Raw genomic sequence first — 27,297 nt, 5'->3', positions numbered from 1 at the left:
TACTTTGCGACAGCCTATCATGAAAAGGAATATGAAAAGGAATATACATATGTAAAACTGAATCACTGTGCTGTACACCAGAAACTAACACAACATTGCAAACTGACTACACTTCAATTAAAAAAAAATTTTTTTTAAACCTCAACTATCATTGGAAGAAAATTTGCCAACTCAAGTTACAACAGAGAAAAAAACTAAAGGAAAAAGTAGAAAAAGACAAAAGGATAACAGCAACTTAAAATTCCTTGTCCCCTTTCACAGTCCCCTGATTTAAAATTTTAAAAATCGAGTATCTGGCAACTGTAGACGGTCTACATGACCACGTGAGTGATTTTAATTGTAGGATGGGACTGAGATGAGGCTACTGGACCGCCTGGAAGATCTGCCTGACCTGCCACATTGTCCTCCTCCGAGGACCTCACAGAAGAACTTGGGAGGTCCGCAGACGATCATAAATCCCAGGTGCACCCACTCTGATTCTTACGACAACCCTGCAAGGCAGGAAGGAGCCCTTTCCTGACTGGGGCAGGTTAGGGAAGGGACCCAGAGAGATGCAGTGATTTGCTCAAGGCCACACAGCCAGGAAGTGCCAGAGATAGGGTCAGAACCCTGCATCTGTCTCACTCCAAAAAACACATCTCTCTGCTATTTTATGGTCTGTTCTTAATACAAGCACCCCTTTTGATCCACTGAACCGCTGCTGAAATACTAACAACAGTGACATCAAAATCACTAATAATCACGGACTCAAAACTAATCTTCAAGTAAGACCTGACAAGATTTCTCCATTAAGGAAAGGGAGTCCCCCCCAAAACCCCAAATCAAACAAACAAAAAACACAACTCCATAGCAGATTCTTGCTTCATTTAGTGACAAGTTCTCGCTCTAATTCTAAGACACACGACAGGCGAAGGACCAGACCACTGTGAGGACTGAGGCCCGGGCGCCCCACCAGCCTAAGCCCGGTTCTGGTCCACATCACTCGGCAGCCTGGCTCCATCACGACCATGAGATTCTCTGGGAGGCAGAGACGGGGAGTGGAGGGTCTGCGTGTCCAGGTGAACGAAGGCAGGTGGGCAGTGCCACCCCACAGGGGACAGCTCTGCAAAGCTGGACACACCCAAGGGCGTGGTGACCTCTCCCCGGATCCAGCGAAGGCCGTGCAGTGAAAGCTGTGGACTGTGAGCATGTGCCAGTTACTTCCGCGGCCTTTCACGCATTTTCCGCGAAGTCAAGACTGTTCAGTCATATTCAATTATTTAAAATTAATGAGAACAGTTGGGTTCTCCTGTGCTACAACGGGAATCTTTAGCTTTATTTAAAGAACTAATTTATCTTTCTGTCACGTTCCCCTACAGATCCTGCCTGTTCTCTGGGTATGCTCTTAACACATGACCTCCAAAGGCACCTTCTGGTCCCTGCGGAGGGACGTCAGCCTCCCACTGCGCTGTCACGTCTAGCTCGCGACCCACGCGGCTTCCCCCAGAGGATCCCTCCGAGTCAGCTCGTCCACTGGACCAAGGCCCCTGTTTGTAAGCGCGCCTCATTTTCCCAGCATCTTTCACATGGTCCTCCTCCAGAAGTGCTTCATGAACACCGCGCCTCCCACCGACACCAGCGCGTCCCAGAGCGGCGCTGCGCAGGCTGCCGCCTGCGGAGCCCTTTCCACTTCTTCCCGGGAAGTCAGTCCATCACCGCCTTCTCCCCTCTCCCCTCAGGATGACATCGGAGCACTCATGCTGGGCCCCTCTCACCGTATGGTTCGTGAGAGGCCCAGCCATCTCCTGGGCCCTCGGCCTCCTCACCGGGCCAGGACTGCACTTCCAAGCTCTCTCTCCCCCAGGCTGTCCTGCTCCCCTCCCTGGACCACCCCCCTGGTTGGTGAGCAACAAACGTTAATTCCACCTCCCTTAAACCCGGCCCTCCCCTCCTCCCTCCCACATCAACACCTCCGCCAAGCCTGGACCACAGCTGGGACCTCCACCCTCGCCAGGCGGGCCTTGTTCCCCTAGAACATTCTCAGACACTGACATCCCATCCAAGCAATGCTCTCCTGGCCGTCCCCCCTTACTCAGCGCTCCCCACTCCCCAGGCGTGCAGGACACAGGGGCCTGTTCTCCCTCCTGGACCCAGGCCTCCCCTCCTCAGCATCTCTGCTGGCTCAGCTCCTCCACCCATCATGCAGACGCCCCTCCTCTCCTACCGCACTCTCTCCCTGGGGGCCCCATCGAGTCCTGTGGGTTTAAACACGACAGCCCAGCACCCCAGGGGCCACAGGTTTTTATTTCGGGGAGAAGCCTCACCTACCCTCCTCCCACTCCCATGCTTCTGTCCACCTCCTCCTCCTCCTCCTCCTCGGATTCACCCGGCCCTGCACCAAGGCCGTCAGCAACTGCCGTCTTCCTAATTTCCAACAACCTTCAGCAAATCAAAAGAGGAAGCAGACGGCTGAAAGGTGGGGGGCCTAAAGAAGCCCAGTGTGAACTGTGAGCAGATTGCAACCTTCATGACGAAGCTCAGAAAGAAGTTTTCGAATTAAACTTCTAGACATTTAAAGTTAGTCCATTGTATTCTTGAAATTCTCAATGAATAAAACCAATTTGCTGTAAAAATCCGATTCATTTCTTGCATTTGCAGTGTTTTAATAAAAAACACTTACCCTGAACAGTAACCCTGCCAAGCTCTGGGCAAACAAGTCCTTTATTTGCTTATCCTTAGGCTTCTGCATGACAGCTTCTGTTATCCTGAGGAGTATTTGCAACATCTGTTCCCTGGGCACCAAAAGAAAAGCTCATATGATTAATCACATCTCCAAAGCACTTGAAATCATAGGTACAAGAAATTCTTTGAAGAACTCGGCAAAATTGATAATCACATGTTACTCGAAAGTATCTGAATGCCAGTTACAAAATGAATACCGTATTTATTCAAATAAGCTCCCTTCTGCTGCCACAGTTCTGAAAATACGCCTCCTTGGTCCACATTGACAGACAGGATAAAGCAGGCCTCACCCCAGCCTGGCGTCCTCCCCGCGGAGACAGGGAGGCGAGGCTGCTCTCCCCTCCGCGGCGCTCGGGGAGGAGCTGTGCCTCTTTGAGCTCGTGCAGGCCACTTCAATTTCAGGTCCATCACTTAACCTGAGAGGGCCCCCTCTGTCTGTGTGACAGCAAAGAGCCCGAGCCTTCTGGTCCCCTCTCCCCGGGGGTCTGTGGTCAGCAGCATCGGGTGGCTGGGCTCCACAGCAGTCCCCTGGAACGAGGGCTGGGACAGGTCACCACTGGGCGCGCCAGGCACGGAGCTCTGTGCCTGGAAGGTTCTGGCTCCACGCACACACAGGGTGCACCCGAGAACTGCGGCCACGATGTCTGTCACAGCGCTCCTCCAAGGGGGAGGGAGGGTTATGTCAAAGGTCTCTGACGAGGAAAAAACACCAGAGACGAAATCACACTCTATGACAACGATGGCGATTCTCCAGCACGGCCAGAGGGCACCTTCCTTTCTTACAGTCCAGTCTTCAGATCTGTCCCCAGATGCTGTGGAAAGAAGTTCCCCTTTGTACCAGGGAGCCCAGGCGTTCTCTGAGGGAGACTGCCTGGTCCGTCCTTCGAGATCTTGTTCACGAACCCTCTGTTCATCTTTGTAACTTCCTCCTTGGCCATGCTCTTCAGTGATAAAATCAAGAACCGGACAGAGTGACCTGGTCCAGGTCGGACTGAGATCTGCAAGTAAGTCACAGCTCCTTTACTCTTTTCTCCAACTTCTGCACCCAGAACAGTACTTTCTCTCCACGTGAGGCTCAACCTCAAACCTCTCACGGCACAATGACCTCTAGGACCTCCTTCCCTACTTGGAGCTGACCCTGCTGGCCTCTGCCCAGGGTCTCTGCGGGCGCACGTCCACACCGCCACCCGCTCTGCCAGTGGGCCTACCCGCATGCCGCCTGCGGAGTCTGCGGGCTCCGGGGAAGAGCTGCGGGGTCAGGGCTCTGGGCACAGTGTGATGTGGAGGAGGACGAGGGGAGAAACGAGGCAGAGCTGGGGACAGCCTGCTGTCCCCCACGTCTGGGGTCCCTGGGCCCTGTCCCAGGGGTGGGGAGGGCAGCAGCCAGCGTCACCCCTGTCTGCACGTGTCACATGATGTGTAAGACAAGGAAACACTGTCCCTTCCACACCCATCCTGCAGACATGAGAACAAGAGACGTAATTTTCAAATAAAACCTCCGTCACAGGACTGCCATCGGGCTGTGCACACCTGATGGCGGCAGACTGCCGCAGACTGAGGGGAGATTAGATTTCTTAGCCTGCGACAGCTGAGGAACCGTGACATCCCCATGCAGTCTCCTGGAGGAGGAAAGGGTGAAAAACTATCTCCAGTCTGGAAAACTCCTTCCCTCACAGTTTGACCTCAGCTTGTTCCTTTGCATTTCGTGAAGCACTGACTCCTGGTCACTCCTTTAGGAGGGGACAGCGCAGCCAGCTCCCGGGGGCCGAGGACGTCCGCGAGGCTGGCCGGGTGGGGCGAGGGCGGGGTCCTCCGGCCTCTCTGTCCTTCACTTTGCCCCCATCTCCTCGCACGCCTCGCTCACCTGGAGGTGCTTCTGTGCTCGCTGCGTCTCTCAGGGCTTCGAGGACGGGAACCTTGTCTGGCTCAGCCTGTGTCCTCACGTGGAAGCTGGCTAGTCATTTACTGGATGGAGGGAGGGAGGGCGTTCAGGGGCTGTCTGGTACTTCAATACCTAAGAAAATCTGTTCGGGAATTATCACATCCCCGTCTATACTCTACTGACTATTTTTTTCTTTTTGGTGAGTATTTTCATCTATTTCTATAATTTGATTTTTCTGTATTTTTAGTTGGAAATCTCTGAATTATTAAAGAATGGAGAAGAATTAATTTTATTTTCTAGAATTTTCACCAAAAAAAAAAAGGTGATCCAAAAATATCAAAATACTACTGACAGACTGGTATGCAGAATTCAGAGAGTTTTCAAAGGAAAAAGACCATCAAAAGCACAGGATACAACAGGTAGGAGGAGCTGAGGCCTCAGGTGAGGGCACTGGCCTTTCCCATCACTTCCACGTTAGGGACACGGCATTGCACTCACTTGTTCGTCACTGTTAACGCTCTCACTACCACTCTTGGCACACGGTGCTAGGTGGAAAATCTGGGAAAGGTGACACTGGAATGCACATCTTAGAAGGGTCATTTTGATACTTGTGGTTTCTGTATTTGTGAACTTCCTGCCTGCCGGCTTCCTCCAGTCCACCCTTCCCTCAGCTGAGAAAGGAGAGCTGGACGTGATGGACTGGAGGTCCTGCCAGCTCAGTTCTGCCTCATCCGCAGTTAAAGTTCCACCGACTGCAGACAGACTCTTCCCACAGCACCCTGGGTGCGACTGGAGCACCCAGAGCACAGGCTCAGTGATGGGGACCCCGTGCATTTCTGGGGAAGGTCCCGCCTGCACGAGTCTGCAGCGAGCCAAGACCGGAGATCACCGCGGAGGATGCTGACCGCAGCCAGGTTGGCAGTGAGGGCGCAGCCCGGGCGAGAGGACATGCGAGGGACCGACTGGAGAAGCCCTTGGAAGGCAGAAGCCAGAGGCTGCCTTCCCCGCATAGAAGGAAGGGGAGTGGGTAGGAGGGGCTCCAGGCTCTGTTCCGAGCGGAGAACCCCTGAAAACATCTTGGGGGCTGGAGGGACCTGAGGACACTCAGTGCGGAAAGTCCCGTGCCGCGCTTGCTTCTGGGGTGTTATAAACACAAAAACTCCACACAAAGACGGGCAGCAGAAGGGAAAGCAGCTCACAGACGCGTGTCCGACCTGCATGCCGCCACTGTGGTTCTGACTGTACTCTGACAGTTTAACGCGTAAAATACTGGCTTTTCTAAAACGAATTTAAAACTGAAAATTCAGAGCAACACAGTCAGTTACAAGTGTTCTGGACCAATTAGCCAGCCCTCCTGGGCTCATGAAAAATGATACTATAAAACACCAGTTACTGCTTTTCCACAGAACTGTTTGATGACGGTTTAAAATGGAAAAAAATCTACTTAAGTAAAATGACTACTTACTCTTAATTGGAGAACGGTTTTAAAAACCCATAATGAAAATAAATGAACTATCAAAGTGCTGGATACTTACCCTCGTAATTCCCAGGAAATGTTACAAAAGACTGATCATCATCTTACTGTTAACTCTGTAAAGCTGTTTAATAAGTGGAGGCTTTAACCTTTTAACTGTTACGTTCAAAAACAAAAACATCTGTTTCACAACAGTAATTAATTCAAAATAGACTCACCACGTCTTTTTATTCATTGTAAGTTCCATTATCATGCGCCTGAAAATATTCAAAACAGCCTTACAGGCATCAACGTGTTCTTTCAAGAGCACGGGAACTTCAACACAGGGTTCCAGCAAAAAGACGTTTGCGGCGTTTGTCAAAAAGACCTGAAAATCAACAAATTTTACATTAGAAAGTATGCAACAGACAGATAAACCGCAACAAATTCTGCTTAAAGAGAATGATGTCAATTTCACATGACAACAGATTACCTTTGAGTTATTTCCATAAGGCAAGTGGTACCAACACATACTCAGACTTTTTCTAGTTCAACCCTTAGAATCTCTTAAATACTGACGCCTGGAAGATCTCTTCTAGAAAAAACATAGCTCTTACAAATAAATATTGCAGCTTTGGAAATTCATGAATCACAAAGGCTTCTGAAGTCTTCTTCTTGACATCCCCTCAAAAATTTTTTTAAAAAGGTAAGAGAGGATCGCTGTCTGTGGGTGGGGAGGAGCTATGGTCAGACAGCGGCCAGAAAGAACCAACCGATTCTCCCCTTATGTCCAGCTTTGCTGCCTGGAGGCGGCCAGCACCACCCAAGGGGCAGCGATGAGCCAGGGAACAGGCGAAGGCACGTGACCCACACTGTACATCTTCCAGGAGCGTGTGTTTCCAGTGTGAGAAATGCGTTATGCGGCAGAATACAAAACCTAAGAGAGTTCTTAGGATTAAAAACTGAGATTTCAAAAAAATTTAGATAGCCAACTGCTCTCCGCTCTGCCTCAGATCTTTAGGAGACAAGTCCTCTCTCCACCTTCAGCGGTATTTCAGGAGAAAACTGTGAGACGCGGGGTCCAGGCTGTCCTGCGGGAAGTCACTGCTTGGGCACCACTGCGCCGTAACACCGCGCTATCATTTACGCAGGTGACACTCTGACCCTCGCTTTAGGGAATCCTGGTTTGTCAGTGGTAACGAGGATGTATCTTCTCCATCCTCCAGAGCTACAGTCCCTCGTAGCTCTCCCTCCTGCTCAGCAGGACAAACACCCAGGATCTGGGAACAGACAGAGCTTCTCTGGCTGACAGGTGGGCTGACAGGTGCATGAAATCTCCTAATGCAACGTCTCCAAACAGAGGCACAAACTGACCAGAGGAATTGAAGGGAACATACTCAGAAGTCAAGTGGGAGAACTAAAATGTTGACAGCCTCGAAGGTTATTTTGTGTAAGATTAAAAAGGTATTATGTCCCAGCCTCCTAGGAAGAATCACAGAACAAGCACTGTGATAGTTGACGGCAGCAGTTGTGAGGAATTCGCTAGCTTTCAAGTAAGAAAAAAAGAAAAGAACATTCTGACTCTCAAACTACAGCAGTTTTAGGGACTGTTTCCTAAGCAGTATGCCATCGACGAGACTGCAGCACAGATCCTTTGACTTCAACGCGCTTGGCTTCTTGATTGGATTTTAAACCTCTGCACACTCCCAAGTAAAAGTGAGGCGTCTTCACATGTGCTACTTCTTTCACTTTACTTTTAAGAAAAACATCCAAATGCCGGCTCCATGGTCTTTATTACCATGTTAGTATTGGTTACAATAAAAACAAACCAACAAAATTAATACGTCCAAACTGTGCTTGTCAAAAGCAACTGCAGAACAGCACTGTCTCATCGAACCCCCACTGGGCCACCTTTTCCCAATTAACCAAGTAAAGGACCAAGGAACTAGATACGACGGGAACAAAAACAGCTATTTAAATCCATGCTAGACACTCTTCACAACGGTAGAGCTATAATCAAGTAGAAAAAAATTTTCTTGGCTCATCCAAGTGGATGTAACTTCTCCTTTCCAAGAAAACAAGTAACTCATCTGGACCCAGGGAAGTAACAGGCACCTGCAACCCCCACCGACTGCAGGGGGAGGAGGGGACGGCTCATCACGGCACGCGGCCAGGATCTGGGAGCAAGAGGGCAGGGCAGGGACCGCTCTGGGACAGCCCAGATGACACTTAGCTTTGCCAGTTCTCTGAAGCTAATCAAGTAAAACCATCTTGATTTTTTTACAGCTAATTTCAAATTATTTCCTGTTTCTCAACGAAAAATGAGAAAATTCGTTTTTTACAGTATTTGAAACTGGTAATTAACTTGAAAACAAAAAGGATCCTGCGATAAGGAAACCTCTCAAGAGACAGACGACAGGAACACGGCATCACTGAACACTGGGTAACGAGCACGCCCACGAGTCCCGGGACCCCACGCCTGGCCTGGGTGTGGGAAGCTGCACTGGCACAGCTCAACCGGGACACGGGATGGAGGGTGGGGGCCGGGGAGCAGGGGACAGAGAAGTTTTCACTTACACTTCTCACAGCCGTCAAGCTGGACGGGACCCAAGAGGGACCCATCTGCATCTCTGAGACAAAATCCCCCGGCCGGGGGAGACCGAGTGATGAACCAAAGTTGCTCCCTCCAACATTCCCAAAAGCTATCAGTTCTAATTCAGATACTCATTCAGGTAAACTTCTAAAAATCACTGCATTGATCGTCACTCGTCATAGACACAGGCGATTGTTAAGAGGAATATTACTTAGGAGATTATATAACCACCAAGCTTGTCTTGCAAATTAGAATCCAGGCAACTCCCTACCCATGTGGGTTCAGAAGACACTTTGAAGGTTTAAATCTCAGTCATTTCATATTCACGCTTTAACAACCCCTCTCGAAAAGCTGCAACCGGTTCACATGTCTCCTTTGACTAGAAAAAAACCTCCACACACTGAGGGCGGGCAACCAGGAAGAAGACTCAGGACGAGAGCTGCCGGAGAGCGTCACATGCTTCAGTGCTGTCCCCACGATGAGCAGGGCTCGGACTGACTGCGTGTGCGGTCCGGCCGCGCGGCCCCCGCGTACCTGCAGCGCGGCCTGGGCCCCCGCCTTCACGCTCCTGTTCTCCTCCTCTGTCACGCAGCCTCTGCTCACCGCACTGGTGAACGAGTAGGAGCGACCCCAGCTGGAAGACCGCTTGTGACCGGAACTTTCCGACGAGGCCTTTGGGAAACAACAGTCAGTTAGCAGAGCGGGAAGGAGGCGTCGCACATTTAACTCCTGCTCATCAGAATGCGTGCAAACACAGGTTCTAGAAGCAAGTCTCGTTTCCGTTTTGTTCACCATTCTCCCTCCATCACCTAAAACAGCTCTTAGCGCTTAGCACATGCTGAAGAAATAAATAGGTGATGTCTGTCCAATGACTGAATGAGAGTGACTGTTTATTTTGAACTCGTGATTAGTTATTAAAATGATTTCACCAACATTGAAGAATTACAGCATTAACATAGATGTTTCCGAGTGATACACTTTTGGTTACGAGTATTTTTTAATGTTTGTTGTTAATTGCTATGACGAACACCCACTTGTAGAAATAGTTCTCAGCCTAGATTTCCAAAGAGCTTGCCAGAAATATAAATATGACCTAAGTTTCTTTTGTGTGTCAAGAAGATGACCCTCGGGACACTAATGAACTCATCTACAAAACAGAAACAGACTCGCAGACATAGTAATAATCTTATGGTTACCAGGGAAAGGGGGTGGGAAGGGACAAATTTGGGAGTCTGAGATTTGCAAAGGTTAACCACTAGATAAAAAACAGATAAAAGACAAATTTCTTCTGTACAGCACAGGGAACTATATTTAATATCTTGTAGTAACCTATAATGAAAAAGAATATAAAAACAATTTATGTATATGTATGACTGAAACATGACGCTATACACCAGAAACTGACATATTATAACTGACCGTACTTCAATCGGAAAAAAAAAAGCAAAGGACCTCCTGTCATTCTAGATTCATCCAACCTGCAGCTTCATCTAACGTGGAACGAAAGGTGCATCCTGGCAGCACCCCTCTCCAAGGACAGCGCCCAGCCCTGCAGCCCGGCTCACAGCAGGGATAAACACTCACTTAGGCCTTTCAAGTGTGCAACATTTGGAACTGACCGCTGTTCAGGAAAAGTCTGCCAAAACACTCTGAGTTTAGTGTATCAAGTACTGCTTACTAAAACACAGCACTGATAAGGCCGTGACATTTTTAGTCTCCTGCGGAGACATGAAGCATGCTGGCTTACTAAAAGGTTCTCAGGCAATGGGGAATAAAGAAGCCGCCATGCATGTGTGGCCGCCTGAGGTTAGGAGGTGCCCGAGGACCTTGAACGGGGCCCGGAAGCAGCCTCCCCAAGGCAGGTGCTCATGCAACTCAGCAACCCAAGAGCATCATACAAGACAACAAAAAGAGGGTCTGCCCATGCCCTGACTGTGACCCTCGACCGAGCAGGTGTGCTTCGCTAAAACACAGATGCTCCCAACTCAACAGCAAGTGATGAAACAGTACCTCCTTGGTATCCGTCTCTGAAAATCCCAACTTCTCAGCATCTTCTTGGGCAGCTTCCTTTATGTCTGGTTCCTCCATGAACACGGGTTTGTCTTGGAGGATCCACTTTCTGTACACGTGAACCACTTTTCTGGTGACAGCTATGTCACAGGAAGGCAGCAGAAATGCCTAAAATGATAAGAGGAACTACTTTCAGCTCCCTTCAACGCAAGCTCAGGTCACCATGGCCAGACAGACACTGCCAATGGCCGGCACCAATTTCAGACTTCCCACTGAAACATGCAGCTTGTGAACATACTCTCCAGGGCCGCGTGATTTTTTTGTGTATGCACCAGACTTAACTGAGGACAAAAGACATCCGTGTAATTGGGCCAGAAAACAAAATGCAATTTAAAAAGACTTCCACATTCTGAATACTTTTGCCACAAAATAACCAAAGTGCATACCTACACAGCTATATTAATTGGTATATGAACAATAATAACTGCACAACCGAGAACTTTCCTCAAAGCATCAGAAATAGATGATGTGGTAACAGACACAACAGCACCGCCGGTTCAAACGTCTCTTCCCAGGTTCTCGTTCAGGGACGCGGTGCTGGTACCCTAACTGGACGCCGTGGGAGCAGTCACACCACAGAAGCCGGCAAATGTCACCAGAAAGGGCTTTTCTTTTCCTTTTCGTCTTTTTAGCCTTTCCTTCCCTTTTCCTTCTTCTCTTCCTCCCCTCCCCCTTCCTTTCTTGAGACTCAGTTGTAGCATTGTACAAATTTATGTGAACTTTTTAACATCCAAGAAATCCCCTGACACATCTGCACATAAGAATATGGATTTATTGTGATCAGATTCCAAATGTAGACAACCGTGTAACCAAACTCAGTATCAGTATTTGCTCCATATGTTTGAGGCGAAATTCCTAGTTGAATTACAGGTTCAGATTTCACTACAGACTTAGAATTACATGTTCCTTTGAATTGAATCTTTCACCATTAAGAATTTTCTCTAGTAATGTCTCTCTCTCTCTTTTTTTTTTTTTTTTTTTGTTCAAAGTTACTCCTGCCTGTTTTGAATACAGCTCTCCAGTTTTCTTTTGGTTAGTGTTTGCATGGTACATCTTTTTCTATTTTTTTGCTTTCAACTTCCCCATATTCATATGTTTGGGATGTCCCCTTATACATGATATACAGCCTTTTTAAGAGTTTATAAATTTAAAATTCAAGCTTATAATTTCTGTCTTTTGATTGGAGCATTACTGCATTTACGTTTAAAGTAACGACCGCTGTAACTGTGTTAAAGACACCTGTCTCATTCTCTGCTTTCAGGCTGGTGACATTAGGCAGCCTTTTCTCCTCTAGATTAGTATTTTTACACTCTTTTGTAACATTTTAAGGGTTAACAATATTCATCCCTCACTTAAAATCTAGTATCAACTTCAACTTTTACTCTCTCAGTATGCATTTTCATTCCTAATCAGTTTATAGCAAACACTGATAGACTTTGGGGAGAAATATAGACAAAGCCCCAGTCATAGCAGGACACTTTCAGTAATTGAGAGAAATTTATAATAAAAACAGAGGAAAAAAGAGGACACTAAATGAACTCATTTACAAAACAGAAACAGACTCACAGACACAGTACACAATCTTTTGTTTACAGGGGAAAAGGGATAAGGAGGGATAAATTTTGCAGTTTGAGATTTGCAAATATTAGCCACTATACATAAAAATAGATTTAAAAAATTTCTTCTGTACAGCCAGGGAACTATATTCAGCATCTTTTAATAACCTTTCATGAAAAAGAATATGAAAATGAATATATGTATGTATATGCATGACTGGGACATTGTGCTGTAACCAGAAATTGACACATTGTAACTGGCTGTACTTCAATGCTGAACATATGCATCAGACGTGCTAGCTGACCTCCCCACCTCAGCCTCTCACGCCCTTCACCTCTGTCTCTCAGAGCTGGATTCAGGATAATTTCTTCTGACCTGTCATCCAATGTATTCTCTTTTCAGCTGTATTTAATCTGCTATTAAACTTACCCACTGAGGATTTCCTTTAGTATTTCAATTATTACATTTTTTCATCTCTAGAAGTTCTATTTTCTTCCTATTCAAAGCTGCTTAGTCATCTGCTATAGCTTCTTATTTCCTGCAAACATTTTCAAGCGTGTCTTTTTTGTGGGTGGGGAGGGTAATTTATTTTATTTATTTATTTTTAGAGTGGCTACTAGGGATTGAACCCAAGATCTCATGAATGCTAAGCACAAGCTCTACCACTTTAGCTATACCCTCCCCCCTCAAGCTTGTCTTTTATTTCTTTAAACATGTCAAACATATTCATTCTAAAGTCTCAATTGTATAACTGAAGTCCTCGTGAGGCTTCCCTGCAACTTCTGATTGTCTGTCTAGACAAATTTGGATTTATCAATTCCTAAGTGGAAGAAAGAGTAATCTGGAATTATTATACCCAGCTAAACTACTGGCCATGCGCAAAGGCAAATGGAAAACCTTTCCTATCACAAAAGGATTCAGAGAATAAAGTTTCCAAGACATCTTCTTGAAAACACCACTCAGTGATAAAATAAGACCAAACAGGAAGTCAACCAAAGCAAGTATTTCAGGGCTGTGGACACTGGGAGGGATGAACCTGTCTAAATGCAGAACCAAGACTAAATACCTCTGCACATTAGGATTCCAAACCGACTGAAAATGAGGGTAAATTTATAATTTAAATTTAAATTTATAACAATGAAATCAGCAGACAGGGAGAAGAGGCTGAAAAAAATACAAGGCTGCTTATTTCTTTACATATCATCACAAGAAATCAAATGTTATCTAAAATTACAACATGCAGTTAAAAAGTGATTCCAACACCTTAACGTTATTATAATCTTTTTACCATGGCCAAATCTTTTAGCAATTAATATCTCTTGTGGTAAAGGAATATTTACTGGAATTTCAACAACTCCTTCAGTTTTGCTTTCTTTTCTTCGGTTAAATTCAGGTAAAAATAAAATTGAGAACTGTTCAGTAAAACTACATTAAAGATTGATTAATAATTAAAAATTCTATTGTCATAAAGCTGTTCTGTGGTCCCCCATCCCACCCCCACCGCTTCCACACACCTGTTGTGGCCCCCACCTTAACTCCATCAGCCTCTGTCTGGTCCCACCTGTCTCTGTCCATGGCTACCTGCCTGCCTCTCCATCCCCCCACTGCCAAGTTCCCATCTCTGTCTGCCTGTCTTTCTGTGCCTACCCACCTGTCCAGCTACACCTGTCCACATAGTTCCACCTCTGCTGGCTGGCCTGCCCCTACCTGTCTGTTCTTCTATGCCTGCCTGCCAGTTTGTTGGTATCTCTTAGCTCATCTGTAAGTCCTTCTTTCTATCTGTCCACCAGGCTGCTTCCTGTCTGTTTACATCCTGTCTTACTTGCATCCTCTCGGCTTGTTTCTCATGCTCTCAGGCCGGCAGTCATATATACACTTAGAGAAACACCTAGAATGATGCTCTTCTAACACTTACAGCTGTTACTTACATGGCATGGTATTGTTTTGGGTGAACTGGTTCTTGCTTCTCCTCTATAATTATATATATATATATAGAGAGAGAGAGAGACTGCCTTATCTAATGAACATTCATCTCTTCTTTCAAGAGAGAAATAAAGTTGTTCTTGCCGGGAGGGTATAGCTCAAGTGGTAGAGGGCATGCTTAGCACGCACAAGGTCCTGGGTTCAGCCCCCAGTACCTCCTCCAAAAATAAACAAACAAACCTAATCACCTCCCTCTCCAAATAATTAAGCACGTAAGTAAGTAAGTAAGTAAATAAATAAATAAAACGATTGCTTAAAAAAAAATTGTTCTTTAAAACAGAACCAACCAAAAAACAAAACAATCTAATTTAAAGCAACACTTCCTTTCAGATCACAACCTAAGTAAGTCATTTTCCAGAAGGATATATGCATTTGTATACATAGCAGACATAAAAAAAATTGTAAGTTTCACAAAGAAATATTAATTCTTACAACATGTACTGCACTGTTAAATTTTTTGGTCTACTCTATTTTACTTTATTTCACTAATTTTAAAAAATGCTGGTTTTGACCAACTAAGTTTATTTCATGACCAACAAACTGGTCACGCGAGGCAGTCTGTAAAAAAACACCAGCTAGGAGACGGGTTTCTGGGGGATGGAGCCAGGGACCAGCACCGCCCTGCGGAAGATCTCCTCCACCGCGCATCCCGGGCCGGAGGGAGCAGCACCGAGGCTGCCGGGAATCTCACCAAACCTCACCCCCATCCCAGTTACTGTCTGCATCCACTGCCTTCAGCGCGCTGGCCCATCCCGCCTGGGGTGACCGCTCCGTCAGACCCGCCGCGAGCCGCCTCACCCGCACTTGTTCCCACGGCTCCCGAGGGGACCCCGACGGGCCTCGTGCACTGCGCTCTGCTGCGCGCACGCACATCTGAACTCTGCGCTGAGAATGCGCACGATGATTAAAAGTGGGATTAGAGGGGTCACTACTGAGTCCTGCAATTAGGCCAGCTTGTCCATTGTATCTCTTGCAGTATTCTGAGCGAAAGGAGAGGAACAAAAGCCTCTCGGATTTCACGGTCACACGCGCGCGCATGCGCTCACCTGGCGAAACACCTCGTTCACGAAGTTGACGTAGCCGCGCGTGGACAGGAGGATGCGCTGCACCATCTCGTACACCGGCCGGTGCTCCTCGTCGACGCTGCAGAGGCTGCCGCTGCTGCGCCTGCGGTCGGACAGGGTGCTGCTGTTGGAAGGGCCTCTGTCCTGCTCGGCCGCCCCGCCGCCGTCCAGCTCCGGTGTCCTCTCCTGCGCCCCAGCTCCACCCCCGACGGTCTGGAAGAAAGTCACCGCCACCTCTGAGTGATCCTCTCCGACACCCCAGGCCACCTGGCCAAGCTGGAGACCCGCCTTACGTGAAAGGGCTCCGGCCACCATCCACGTGACAACTGAAAACCGCTCCAAGCACAGGGGCTCGGGGCCGGACTGACTGATTCTCTGATTCACCAACTAACCCCTTCCCAACTCTGTTATCCTAGCGGAAAAGCTGCCACGCCATTGCAGGGACAGAAGCTGTGAAATTTATCCAAACCTAAACAGTTTGGTTGATAGCTGTAGAATCACAGAATAAATTACTGTGCAAATAAACCTATCTCATCATCCCCTTTGGGCTCCGCCCTTCAGTCCTTCCTCTGTGTTCACAGAGATCTGAAAATTCTCTGTGGACTTTTTGCAGCTGCGGTGTTGGAAGCATCATCTGATTCATACAAGTAAGTGACACTTTGATTGGAGGAGTGTCGATACCTTTAAAGAGTATTTTTCTGAGGAAAAAAAACCTTGATCTGAATTTCAAATTCAGAATCTCAGATCGAACTTTAAAATATTTACAAAACTTTTATTTAGAGATTTCAGGAGGACAATGAAATAATCCGTGTAATGACTCACAAGGTTTAAACTGATTTTTGCTCATTCCCCCTAGAACTAAAGATTTCCTCCAAACATAACACACATATAATTTCGCTTCATCCTTGTAAATTACTTTTAAGTGTCAAAAATATACAGCCCAAATACTGCTAAAATTCTACCCACTGGGAATACTTTTTACAAGAAGTGACAAGATATGAGTAGCACAAAATAATAATTTGAGTAACTACCAAGGACAGCTTGAAAGCAAAGCAGATATCCAAGTAATAATTTCTAGAGAAAATTAATAGAAAATTACACTTAGAGTAATTTTCTCTTCATGCCTGGGCAGTGAGGCCTGAGTGGCGTATCAAGGCACTGTCACCCTGTGCAATGAGTTTCCCTCGGGAAATTATTTCATCTTTTTGATGGATCAAGTATCCTCCATAGAAAAATAAAGTTTACTCCTTTTTACTGATACATACATATTTTTAACCTGTAAAGCAGGGAGGTGAGATTTAGTCCAATGTCCTTGACGGCTCTGTAACCTGTGACTTTTTGATCAGTAACTCTCATTTTCCCCACAGGCCAAAAACAAAGGACATACGAACTTAGGTGGCAGATTAAACATGGCCACAGCTTCTTTGGCCCTCCTTCCGTGAGGTCTGGGTGAGGTCTGGATCCTCTCCCTCTCCCCCCGTGGCTGAGGGGACTGTGATAACCAGGAGAAAGGAGGGGTGGAAGGCGCCTGTGCCAGTTCGAGGTGCAGGCCCAGGAGGCTGACCGCTGCCACTTTGCATCTCTGGGGACATTGGTGCCTGGAGCCCTGAACAGCCAGGGAAGACGTCCAACGGCCTTGCTGGAGGGACTACGTGGAAAGGGAGGTCCGGCTGGGCCCAGCCGAGTACCAGGCACGTGAATGAAGTCATCCTGGACCCTCCAGGTCAACCAGCCACCAGCGGAAGACCACCACCCCTTGACCTCAGTGAATGGAGCATAAGAACTATACAACCAAATCTCACCCAAATTCCTGACCCAAAAAGTGAAACACATAGTAAGATTAAAGGGTTGTTGTTTTAAGCCACTATGCTCTGAGGTCATTAGAAAGTAACTAAGATAACACAGCGGTTAGATTACTAAAATAACGTACATGAAGAATTATGTTTAACGGCACAAAGTTATTTCTAAAAATGAGCTGTTATCCAAATAGAACATAATGACAACACAGATGAATTTCCCACCATGCCATCAACTGAAAACTGTTTCTCCTGATAAAACGGCGCTTTGCTTAGCCTCCTCCAGTCCACATCAGCAAAAGGCTGCTTTCCAAAACATTTGTGTGTTTTAACAGACATTTATAATTATAGTAAGTGATGAGAGTGAAAACAAACTGGTAATTCAAGTCTACTCATTTCTTGCCTCTTTTATAAAGATCAACAGTCAGAACACGAATACATGTTAACTACAGAGAGAGAGGCCCCCTTCCATCTGCCACAGTCAAGCTGGAATTCTCAATTATTACTTAGTATTAGTTGATTTTGGGGGGAAAAGGCAAAGGTGATTTTTCCTTTTTGGCATCTGACGGACGTTTAGTCAGTGAAACAGACATACCTGCTTGAACCAGGCGGGCGCTGCCAGGGCTCAGGAAATACACAGCGTAGGCTGTCACTTAGCCCTTCCCCTGGCGACCCCGGTTTCCTCTCAGCCCGCGGCTCACACTGAGACCTGCGCACACGCAGGGTCAGGCCGGATGAGGACATCCAGCAAGCACGCGTGAAACAAGAGGATGCAGCTGTCACTCTGCTGGTGGTGCCCAGCATCACTCAATTCTCCTTTGCAGTTTGCCTACGTGGTTGGGGACAGCCTAGAGCTCAAGGAGCATGCAGAGCCCTGGGGCGGCAGGCAGCAGACAGGTGGTGTGTCACACGCAAACCCCCGCAGGGGTGTCACTTTGCATGAGTCGTTTTCTTATAACTGTTCAGCAACTTCAGGAAACCCACAGCCTGTGAATCATTATTGACGGATCTGGTTCAGAATTAAAAGTGGTACTTGAACAACATAACTAAAGAGGTATCATATCAATAAGTGTGATTAACTGTTCTTGGCATCTCAAACCATTTTTCATTCTCTCATGGACTTCTTTGGGTGATAATGTTTAATTGATGTGCATACAAAACCAATAATAAAACAAAAAGTTGCTGCTGAGATTTTACCACCACCACTCTGCTTTCTCCCGTGCATGCTAAAGTACTTCTATCTCACACAAAAATGAATTACCAAGAAGTAAATAATAGCTCACTGAGGACATTTTCAGCTGAAATGATGCATCGAGAACCTTCAGATCTGAAAGGGGGATTTGCCATCAGTGTTGCCAACGTGGTACAGGACGCACAGGCTACAGTATTTTCACCCTCCCGTGAGTGATGCCACCAAAAGGAACATCTGTCAAACCAGATTCTCCGAGGGGCTGGTGAGCTCAGTCTGGAAGATGCATTAATTCCTTTCTTTCCTGGTGAAAAATACTGTCAAATGGATTCGTTCTAGATCAAAAGGAAGTAAGTTCACTTTGGAAAAAGACATACACAAAAAATCTCATAAATAACCTGAACACAGTAACAGTGGCAAAAGTATGAACTCTGCTTGGAAGTAGCATTTAAAATACTGCTTGAAAGGGCCTTTATAAGAGCACTACATTCTTTGCAAAGAGATTCTGCATCACCTGACGCTGACAGTGATGTTCACTCGACACCGGTAAAATTACATTAAATTTCAAATTCCAAACAAAAACTTTCAGGAGAAAAATATAATTATATGTGCCTTTATTCCTGCAACTCCATTTCCAAAATTTAGTATTCAGTTGTTTGAGCTGCTTTTCCTCACGTACAGTGTGAGGTGTGGAACACGGCAGACACGTGTGAGAGGAGGTGGAAAACAGCTGTGAGGCAGAGAAGGGGACACAGGGGACGACTGGCCGGCTGAATGCCGACCACCACCCTGCAAGGTGTCCAGGCCCTCATCCTTGGAACCTTCGAATATGCTGCCTTACGTGGCAAAAGGGACTTCACAGGTAAGACTGAGGATGTGGAGGGGGAGAGTGTCCTGGGGTGCCCGAGTGGTCCCATGGTCATCACAAGGGCCCACGAGGAGGCAGGAGGATCAGACATCGAGAAGGCGATGTGAAGATGGAGGCGGAGGGAGGACAGGGGATGTGCTGAGGGGCCCAGAGCCAGGCACGCAGGCGGCCTCTGGAAGCCGGATGAGGTGATGACGCAGACCCTCCTCCAGAGCCTCCGGACGGAGCACTAACCTGCCAACACCTTGATGTTAGCCCACTGAGGCTGAGTTTGGAGTTGTGAGTCCCAGACCCTTAGGATAATAAATCTGCGAAGTTAGCTACTGCGGCAACAGGAAACTAACGTGACCACCTGCTGTGAGGAGTGCGACCCGTCTGCAGGGGCTGCTGCAGTGGCCTGGACGGCTGTCCGCCCCACCTCCGCTCCCCGCACAGAACCCGTGCTGCATCTCCTTGTGGGCACACACCTGCCCGGAGGCACGCCTACCCCAGTGGGGGGGCGTCTGTTTCGTGGAATCAGCCTCCGCCCTCCTGGCTGTTAACACATCCAGATCTGAGCCACTCCGTGCCTAGGCATGGTTCCAGGAGTGGGCGGGTAACCTATATTGTTCCACTCAGACAAAGGGGACAGGCTTTATATTTCTGGACTGTCTCTGAATTTGAACGGGGAAAGCGGCGTCCAGCCGCGGGCATCACGGCAACCAGCAGGGAAGCAGAAGACAAAGGGGCCCCGTGAGAAAAGGGCAGCGGAGGGGAGAGGGGCCCGAGCGGGGAGCCACGCCCTCAGCTCCCATGAGATGAAAATACGTCTTTTATGTTAAGACAGTTTGAGTTCTGGGTTGGTTTTTTTTCCATTTGGATAATAAAATCCTCCCAGCTGGTTCAAGAGGTCAGACCCTTAACAACACCGGAAGAGCGAGCTAACGAAGGGAGAGGGCTCACGAGGGCGAAGAGCCAGGAAAAAATAAGCACCTTGCCGCAGTGCTCAGTTTGCTGTTCTGCTACTTCTAGTCATCCAACGTATTTTTCAAGAATCAGCGACTTATTTTCAATAAATGCAGGTGATGGTTTTCTGAAATTTTGAAATGAGGCAGGAAAAAGTTACATCTTTTCTATGAAGACATTTGGAACTGCCTGTGTGCACAGCCACATTAAGATGCAACAATAAATTTATCAGAGTGACTGGGTTTCTAATACATGATTTCCTACTAATGTTTGTCTGCCTGAGGATTTTTTTTTTGTCTACCTGATGGTGAATAAAGATCTCTCATCATGGCTCAGAACTAACTGTGTTTCCCTGAGTGCTGGTGAATTCAGAGTCAGTTTTATTTCCTCTTCAGTGAACTGCCTTTCACCTCTTTGTCCATTTTCCAATTAGGCTGTCTTCTTATTGACTGTAGATGCTCTTTATATAGCAGAGATACGAACTCCCCCAACAGCCATGATGTTACAGATGCTTCTCACAGTCTATTGCTTGGGCCTGGCTTTATGTTATCTTTTGACATATAAATCTTATTCTATTTTTAAAAATAAAGTCGAACCTCCTTTCTTCTGTGGTTTGTGGGCCTTATCCCTACAAAGGCGACCTACTACTTCCCACAGTTACACATTCCCCCAGACTTTCCCCAAGTTCTCGAGCACTTGGTTTTTATATTTAGACCTTAAATCAACTTAGGCCCTAAATCAATGTGACATGTGCTTTGTACGTGACATGAAGTGAGGTTCTGAGAAAGAGACAGACGGACAGACGAGTTCTAGCTTCCAGGGTTGCAGATTAGATTAGATATTCAGTGCTAATATCTGTCTCATTCCTTCGGAATAACTGTGGTTTCTGTTTGGAAGTCTCTATCATTTTTTTCTTCATCCCTGAAAGTCAAATGTCTGTTAAGGTCGGCGTCTGTTTCACGAATTCTTCCTGGGACTTGAGGGCCTTTCCGGTCTAAGGCATGACTTTTCCCAGCTCAGGTATACTTTCCTTACTCTCAGCTCAGTCATTACCTCTCACTTTTTCCTCCTTCTGCCCTCACAGTATCTGCAAGGTGGGTCTGCACCTGTCCCCAGCTCTTACTACTCATTTCTGACTTCCAGCTCTGATTTTTTTTAACCAGTGTTGTGCGGTATTGCTTCAGAAGACCAATTTTGTTCTCAGCAGTGACTATTACCATTTCGGGTTTACCCAATTAAAATTTTAAATTCAGAAATTTAAGTTTTTTCTTAAAAAAAACACTTTCTTGCAGAGAGTCTTCTCTTATCCTCCTGGCATCCTGCCTCTCTCGGTTGTCTTAGGAAACAAGCTCCTCCTGGCTTTCGGTCGGTGCCGGCCAGCGGGGCCCGGGCTCTGGGCCTGCTCAGTGCTCCCGCATCGGGGTACTCAGCCCCCAGGCGAGCACACCGTGAGCTCGGGCAGAGGCCACACTTCTGGCACCTCCAGCGCACTGGCCAACCTGCACTAAATGGACTACACTTTCTGGCTCTGTTCTTGGGGCCAATTAAAAAGCAAATGAAATCGTGACTCCTCCATGAAGTGGCCGCTCTGCCTGCCACGAGTGGTCCTGCTCTCCTCACACAAAGGCTAGAAGCTACGCAGCCCACCGGGAGACCGCATGTGTGTGTGACCAAGGCCATCAAGAGCGAGTGGCCCTGTGGCTCCATGTGAGAAGAGGTCCTCACCCAACGCCTCGGGAAGAGGCGGCCTCCTCTTCCAGGGGCCCGTTCACAGCTCAACAATCACCCGAAATCCTGAGCTGCCAGCCCTCTCTGCCCCTGAGATCCCAGGGACACCTGGTGGTCTCACAGGTCCTCTCCAGGGACCACCTCACAATTCCTGAGGCCCTTCCTGGGGCAAGAGGCCCTGGGTCTTCTGCTCAGAGGTCACTGGGACTTGAGGGAAGGAGGAAAGATGCGAGGGAGCCAGGAGGGCACTCAGCAGCATCTTCCAGAATGCCTCCTTCGCCACCAAGATTGCCTGGACAATGCCCACGGAGCACAGTGAGTGCTCGTGACGCACGCACAGCTCCCTCTGAGGCCCAGCATGGCAGGCGGGTGAGCCAATAAACTCGAGGCCCCGTAGCCAACAATCTGTGAGAGCCAGTGACCTTGACGGACAGCTACCTTGGCACCTGTCCACGTCTGTCACGACACCAGTGTGAAAAGAGAAAGCGATGGGTGCCTTACCTGGATGATTTTAGGCAGGACATCGGCTCCATTTTTAGTGTTTTGTGTGCCCGTTAGATACTTTTTTTCCAGAAAGAAAGTTACAATCCACTTAATAAAAACAACTCGAGCTGCCATGTACGGGACGTTCGTGCTGTAAATGTTTTCATTGTCTCGAGTTGTCATGACGTACACCGGCTTCGGCCTGGAGTGCGGGATGTCTGCGGGAAAACAAGACCGACCGATTCGGTCAGTGAATCTCAGTGTTATGTCAGCCCCACAAACGCTTCCGTTTCTAATTAGATGGACACCTGTTTGGTGGTTTAAATAACAGCTGAGATTAAAGAACCAGAAATGATTAAAACAGCACCTCTGGTAGGCCTGTTTCCGATTCCGCCCTGCAACCTGACCAACACAGAGTGGTGGCTGCTGTCGTTTACACACAACTACAGCGCACGGCTGTGGAAAAACAAAGGTAGTAACTCTTTTCAACACATTTGAGAAATTATATGAGATTATAACAGTGAAAACCTTTTCGCATAAGTTATAACTAATTTAATCTTACGACTGGAACAAAAGTAAAAGCATATACAGACTTCTAAAAATCATAGTAGGTATTTTAACATCCAACACCATGCTAATCAAATCCAATGATCTTTAGTTTTATAAACTTTTCCCTCTAAATGAATCCAAAGAAACAGAAATTGGGGGGAGGGTATAGCTCAGTGGTAGAGCATATGCTTAACACGCACAAGGTCCCGGGTTCAATCCCCAGTACTGCCATTAAAGAAAGAAAGAAAGAAAGAAAGGGAATTAGTATAGTCTACTTTATGTCTAAAAGAATTCATAAAGTCATGTTTCATCTTTGAGATATCAGATACCACCATTTTTAAAGAAATAAAAATAAGTCCTTTTCTCATTCTTTAAATCCCATGGTCAATACAAAAATTACATGGTATGGAATCTGAGATGTTACTTGCTGTGAGCTCGACTCTCACCAATCTTTGTACACCTGAAGGCACCTGCATGAGGCAGAAAAGTTCTCAGCAAAACACTTTTATTCCATGGATATTCACAATACATCATATTTTCTACAATGCATATATGGACTACTGAGAAGATCAGAAACAGTTTTTGAAAAAAATGCCCAAATAAATATAGCTAACAGAATACATATCCCAGCACCGTGAATGGTCAGGACGTCGAGAACTTTCTAAATGAACCAAGCTGCAGCTGCCCTCCCCTTTCCCGAGGGTGTGGACACACGGAAACACCCACAGACACCTGACCCCGCTGTCCACGTTCCCCGGGTGGAGCCGCGTCTGCTGTGACCCTTCCCCCGCCAGAACTGCTCTTGATTATTCATCTGAACAAATTTCACCCTTTTTAAAATAACAGAGAGGAAGATTGGCTGCCCCCATCACCACCGGAGATGCTTCTGTCCTGTGAGTCCCCACTCCTTACAGAAGGAAAACTCTAGAAGCTCAGTGAGAAATCCCCTTGCATCTCCTATCCCTTGGGGCTTCCTGCCCCGAGATTCCCCAATCACCCGAATCTCTGTCCCTCTGCCGGCAGCTGGCAGCACTACCTGCTGAATGAAAGATCCAATATTTTTAAAAAAGCAAACTGTGTGCAGCCATGCGGCCTGGGCTGGCCAACCTCACCACTGAGTAAGGTCTGGGGTCACCACACCCCACTCCCTCTAAGAGGATACTGTAAGGAATTCGGCTTGTTTTTACATTAAAAAATTCATTAAGTGTAATCACACCAAAAGTATCATGATACATACCAAATTATTTCTGAGTGCAAGAGCCACAGGTTCCCTGCTACTGCTGTGAGCTGTGGTAAATCTTAGTCTGAACAAATAGCTAAAATCATTTACTGAGAAACTTTAAACCTCTTACAATAAAGTTACCACTAAATATGAGAAACAAGGATTATTTTACTTAAAAATAATAGAAGGTCACCTGGCGGGGGCGGGACGGCCTCCCGGGGACCGGTCAGCACTCACCGAGCACAGGCTTGTAGACGTTCGTCAGCCTCGTAAACGACGGAAACAAATGGGGAAGATAATACTTTCGAAACAACGTGAAGAGAAATTTAAACCCAGTTTCCTGATTCTCCTTGTTCTTCCACTCCAGGCTGGCGGCCTGCGGACGACACGGGGAAAGGGCACACGTCCATTCACACTGCAGACTGATGGCCACTCAACCGAAGCGCTGCTGCGCCGTGGAAGTCCCCACCCCAAGCAACAGCCCGGTAAATCACGTGGACGATCTTGTAATATTTTAAACTCGGAAGATGATAAGAATGAATACTTCAGAACAAAACAGTAACTACATTTAAAACAGCATTTTTACTGGACGAGCAAGGGAAAAAAGTCACACAATGATGTCACATCCTTTCAGACTTGCTCTGCTACGTACCACGCCCACTTTTATTTCTACACATCCTTGGTAATCACTTCATGTTCTTTGCCTTTACAATGTTTAGTGAGATGTAATTAGGTACTTCTTTATTTTAACTCAAAAGAGGCCCCTTATAATAAACAGGAATTAAAGAAAGCATCTCTTGCAAGGATTTCATCCCATGTTACCTACATGCAAAATCATCACCAAAATGCAAAGCTGCAGAATCTTGGGAAGGGCGTTAAAAGCAGCCCACAGGCCACAGCAAAGCAGGCCGGCCAGTCCCGCTGCATATTAAGTTTAAAGCTTCCACTGTCTCTAGACACTATTTTCCCCTCAAATCCCCGGCACCATGTTCGCACGGGGTGAGCTCCAGAGCAGGGAGCGGCCCATACAAGCCTGGAGGACAGCCTGGTAGCAGAAGCGCTGTTCCTCCCCGACAGAGGGACACACGAGCCCCTGGGGAAGGCCTGCTGCACGGGGTGGACCGCACAGCGCTCTAAAGCAGAGCTTCCCAACCGCCTTCAGGACTCAGCCCAGCCGGAACAGGGTAGTATCTGTGCGGCACGTGAGGTGGGGAGTGAGGGGCTTCGGCCAACGCGGGGGCAGGGGGCTCAGCAGCTGCCGTCTGTCAGATGTGCCCCGGCTGAGCCACGGGGTACACTCTGCTCTGAGGCCAAGCCCCAGCAGATGGAGGGAGTGGGTACACAGGCACACACAGCCCCGCACACAGTCTGGGGGCTTCGCCTCCACCCTCTGTCAATGGCATCCTCCCTCTAGCGGGGTCCTGGGGTCACGTGACATCCGAGGTCACACAGCTCACCAGTGACATGTCTACGGTGGAAACCCCAGCCCCCCGACACACCCAAGGTCCCAGGGCGCAGGGGATGCCCGACCACTTCTGAGCAGACGGGGCTGAGATGCACACAGGAAGGGCTAGCGCGGCTAGCACAGGGAGCTCACGGGAGACAGCGGGGATCTAGGGCGGGCTCTCAGGATTCAGGGGCCTGTGCTTTGGGTGCTAAAGGAATCGGGGACAGGACAGTGCACAGGACCACCCCCAGGACAAGGTGGGAGAGAGGGCAGCCAAGGACTGACCTCTAAGGTTGGCAGAGAGAAGCGCAGAGTCCTCCAGAAAACTGGAAAGGAGTAAAGAAAGGGGGAGAGAAGCTGGGGGAGGGACCCCAGTAGGAGAGGCCCTGATGAAGGAGGGGTCCCTGCCACATCGCCTGAAGGATCAAGGACGGCAGACACCGGAGGGTCCTGCTCTGGACCTGACTCCAGATCCCTCGGCATCCTGGGCCCCCGACCCAGCAGTGACAGGGCAGAGGCAGGTGACAGTCATGTCCAAGGCACGTCAGGCGGGGAAGTGGGCTTGGCGGAGATTGTTACATCCACGGCCCGGGCTGTGCAGGGGAGGACGCGGCCTGAACGACTTGGCGGAGATTGTTACGTCCACGGCCTGGGCTGTGCAGGGGAGGACGCAGCCTGAACGACGCTGGAGGAGCTCGGGGACGAATGGAGTGTTCGCTGGGAGGAAAGGATCAGTAGCTTTTCTCTGAATCATATCAATGTTCAGAAACAGAGACCAAGAGACAAAAGTCCCCTACTGAAACTGTAAGCTAACAACTTCAGTTCTCTTTTCAGCGGGTAAATATAAGAGAAAGAAGCAGGTGACGTAAAGCAGGCCCAGGCTGAAGGCAGGAGGAGGTAATCCTGTGGGCTTCCTTCCTCTCCCCCTGCTCTGTGGATTCCAGACCATCCCTCTGCCTCTGGGCCGGCTGCTCCCCCACCCGGTCTCACTAGCAGAGAGAACTGGGCAGTGGGGCAGCAAACAGCCCAAAGCAGGTAAACACTCTGAGATAACAGAAAAGATCCATACTGGTCTCTGCCCCTTATTCCTGGCACAGAGCTCCTAAAACTCTTGTAAGTTCTTTTTTTTCTTTTTGATGTAATTTTTTATTGAAGTGTAGTTGATTTACAACATTAGTTTCAGGTGTACAGCAAAGCTATTCAGTTATACGTATACATACATATGTGTATTTTTCAGATTCTTTTCCATTATAGCTTATTACAAGAAATTAAAATTAAAATAAAAAAACTGAACATAGCTCCCTGTGCTCTACAGTAGGTCCCTGTTGTTTACCTATTTTATACACAGTAGTATATATCTGTTAATCCCAAACTCCTAATTTATCCCTCCCCTACCCCTTTCCTGGAAACCTCTGGGGACCACAGTTTGTTTTCTATGTCCGAGCATCCACTTCTACAGACCCTTGCATGTTCTACGTGATAAGAGCACCAGGCACCCTGAAGGATGCCCAGATGGGGACCGGTCACCAGAAAGACGGAGCCCGACTGGAAGCCTGGAGCCTGCAGCTTCTGCCCGCCCCACCCCAAGGCACCAGAGCAGGAGAGGGGCAGGAAGCGGGGTTAACTTCTGATCCTGCCCCCGCAAGGATGCGCCCTAAAAAATCCCAGCAGCCAGGGTCTCAGGGAGCTTCCAGGCTGAACACAGCCCCAGACCAGGAGGGTCCACACCTGGGCCACAGGGACGGGA

General features: G+C 47.8%; 1 protein-coding gene across 5 annotated transcripts in view; it reads right to left on the bottom strand.

Moving 5' to 3' along the window:
* Nucleotides 1–27,297, bottom strand: part of RALGAPA2 (Ral GTPase activating protein catalytic subunit alpha 2) — a 265,479-nt gene that overhangs the window by 175,974 nt on the left and 62,208 nt on the right. For all 5 annotated transcript variants that reach the window (XM_074347799.1, XM_074347798.1, XM_074347800.1 and 2 more), the window contains 7 exons: nt 24,341–24,479; nt 22,351–22,550; nt 15,306–15,536; nt 10,660–10,827; nt 9,184–9,321; nt 6,296–6,444; nt 2,660–2,771 (listed from right to left, as the gene is read on the bottom strand). In XM_074347799.1, coding sequence (XP_074203900.1) covers nt 2,660–2,771; nt 6,296–6,444; nt 9,184–9,321; nt 10,660–10,827; nt 15,306–15,536; nt 22,351–22,550; nt 24,341–24,479 — 1,137 coding nt within the window. The remainder of the gene's footprint in view (nt 1–2,659; nt 2,772–6,295; nt 6,445–9,183; nt 9,322–10,659; nt 10,828–15,305; nt 15,537–22,350; nt 22,551–24,340; nt 24,480–27,297) is intronic.

Source organism: Camelus bactrianus, chromosome 19 (genome assembly GCF_048773025.1).
Source record: "Camelus bactrianus isolate YW-2024 breed Bactrian camel chromosome 19, ASM4877302v1, whole genome shotgun sequence".
Taxonomy (NCBI): Eukaryota; Metazoa; Chordata; class Mammalia; order Artiodactyla; family Camelidae; genus Camelus; species Camelus bactrianus.
This window is presented reverse-complemented; position numbering and strand designations above follow the sequence as displayed.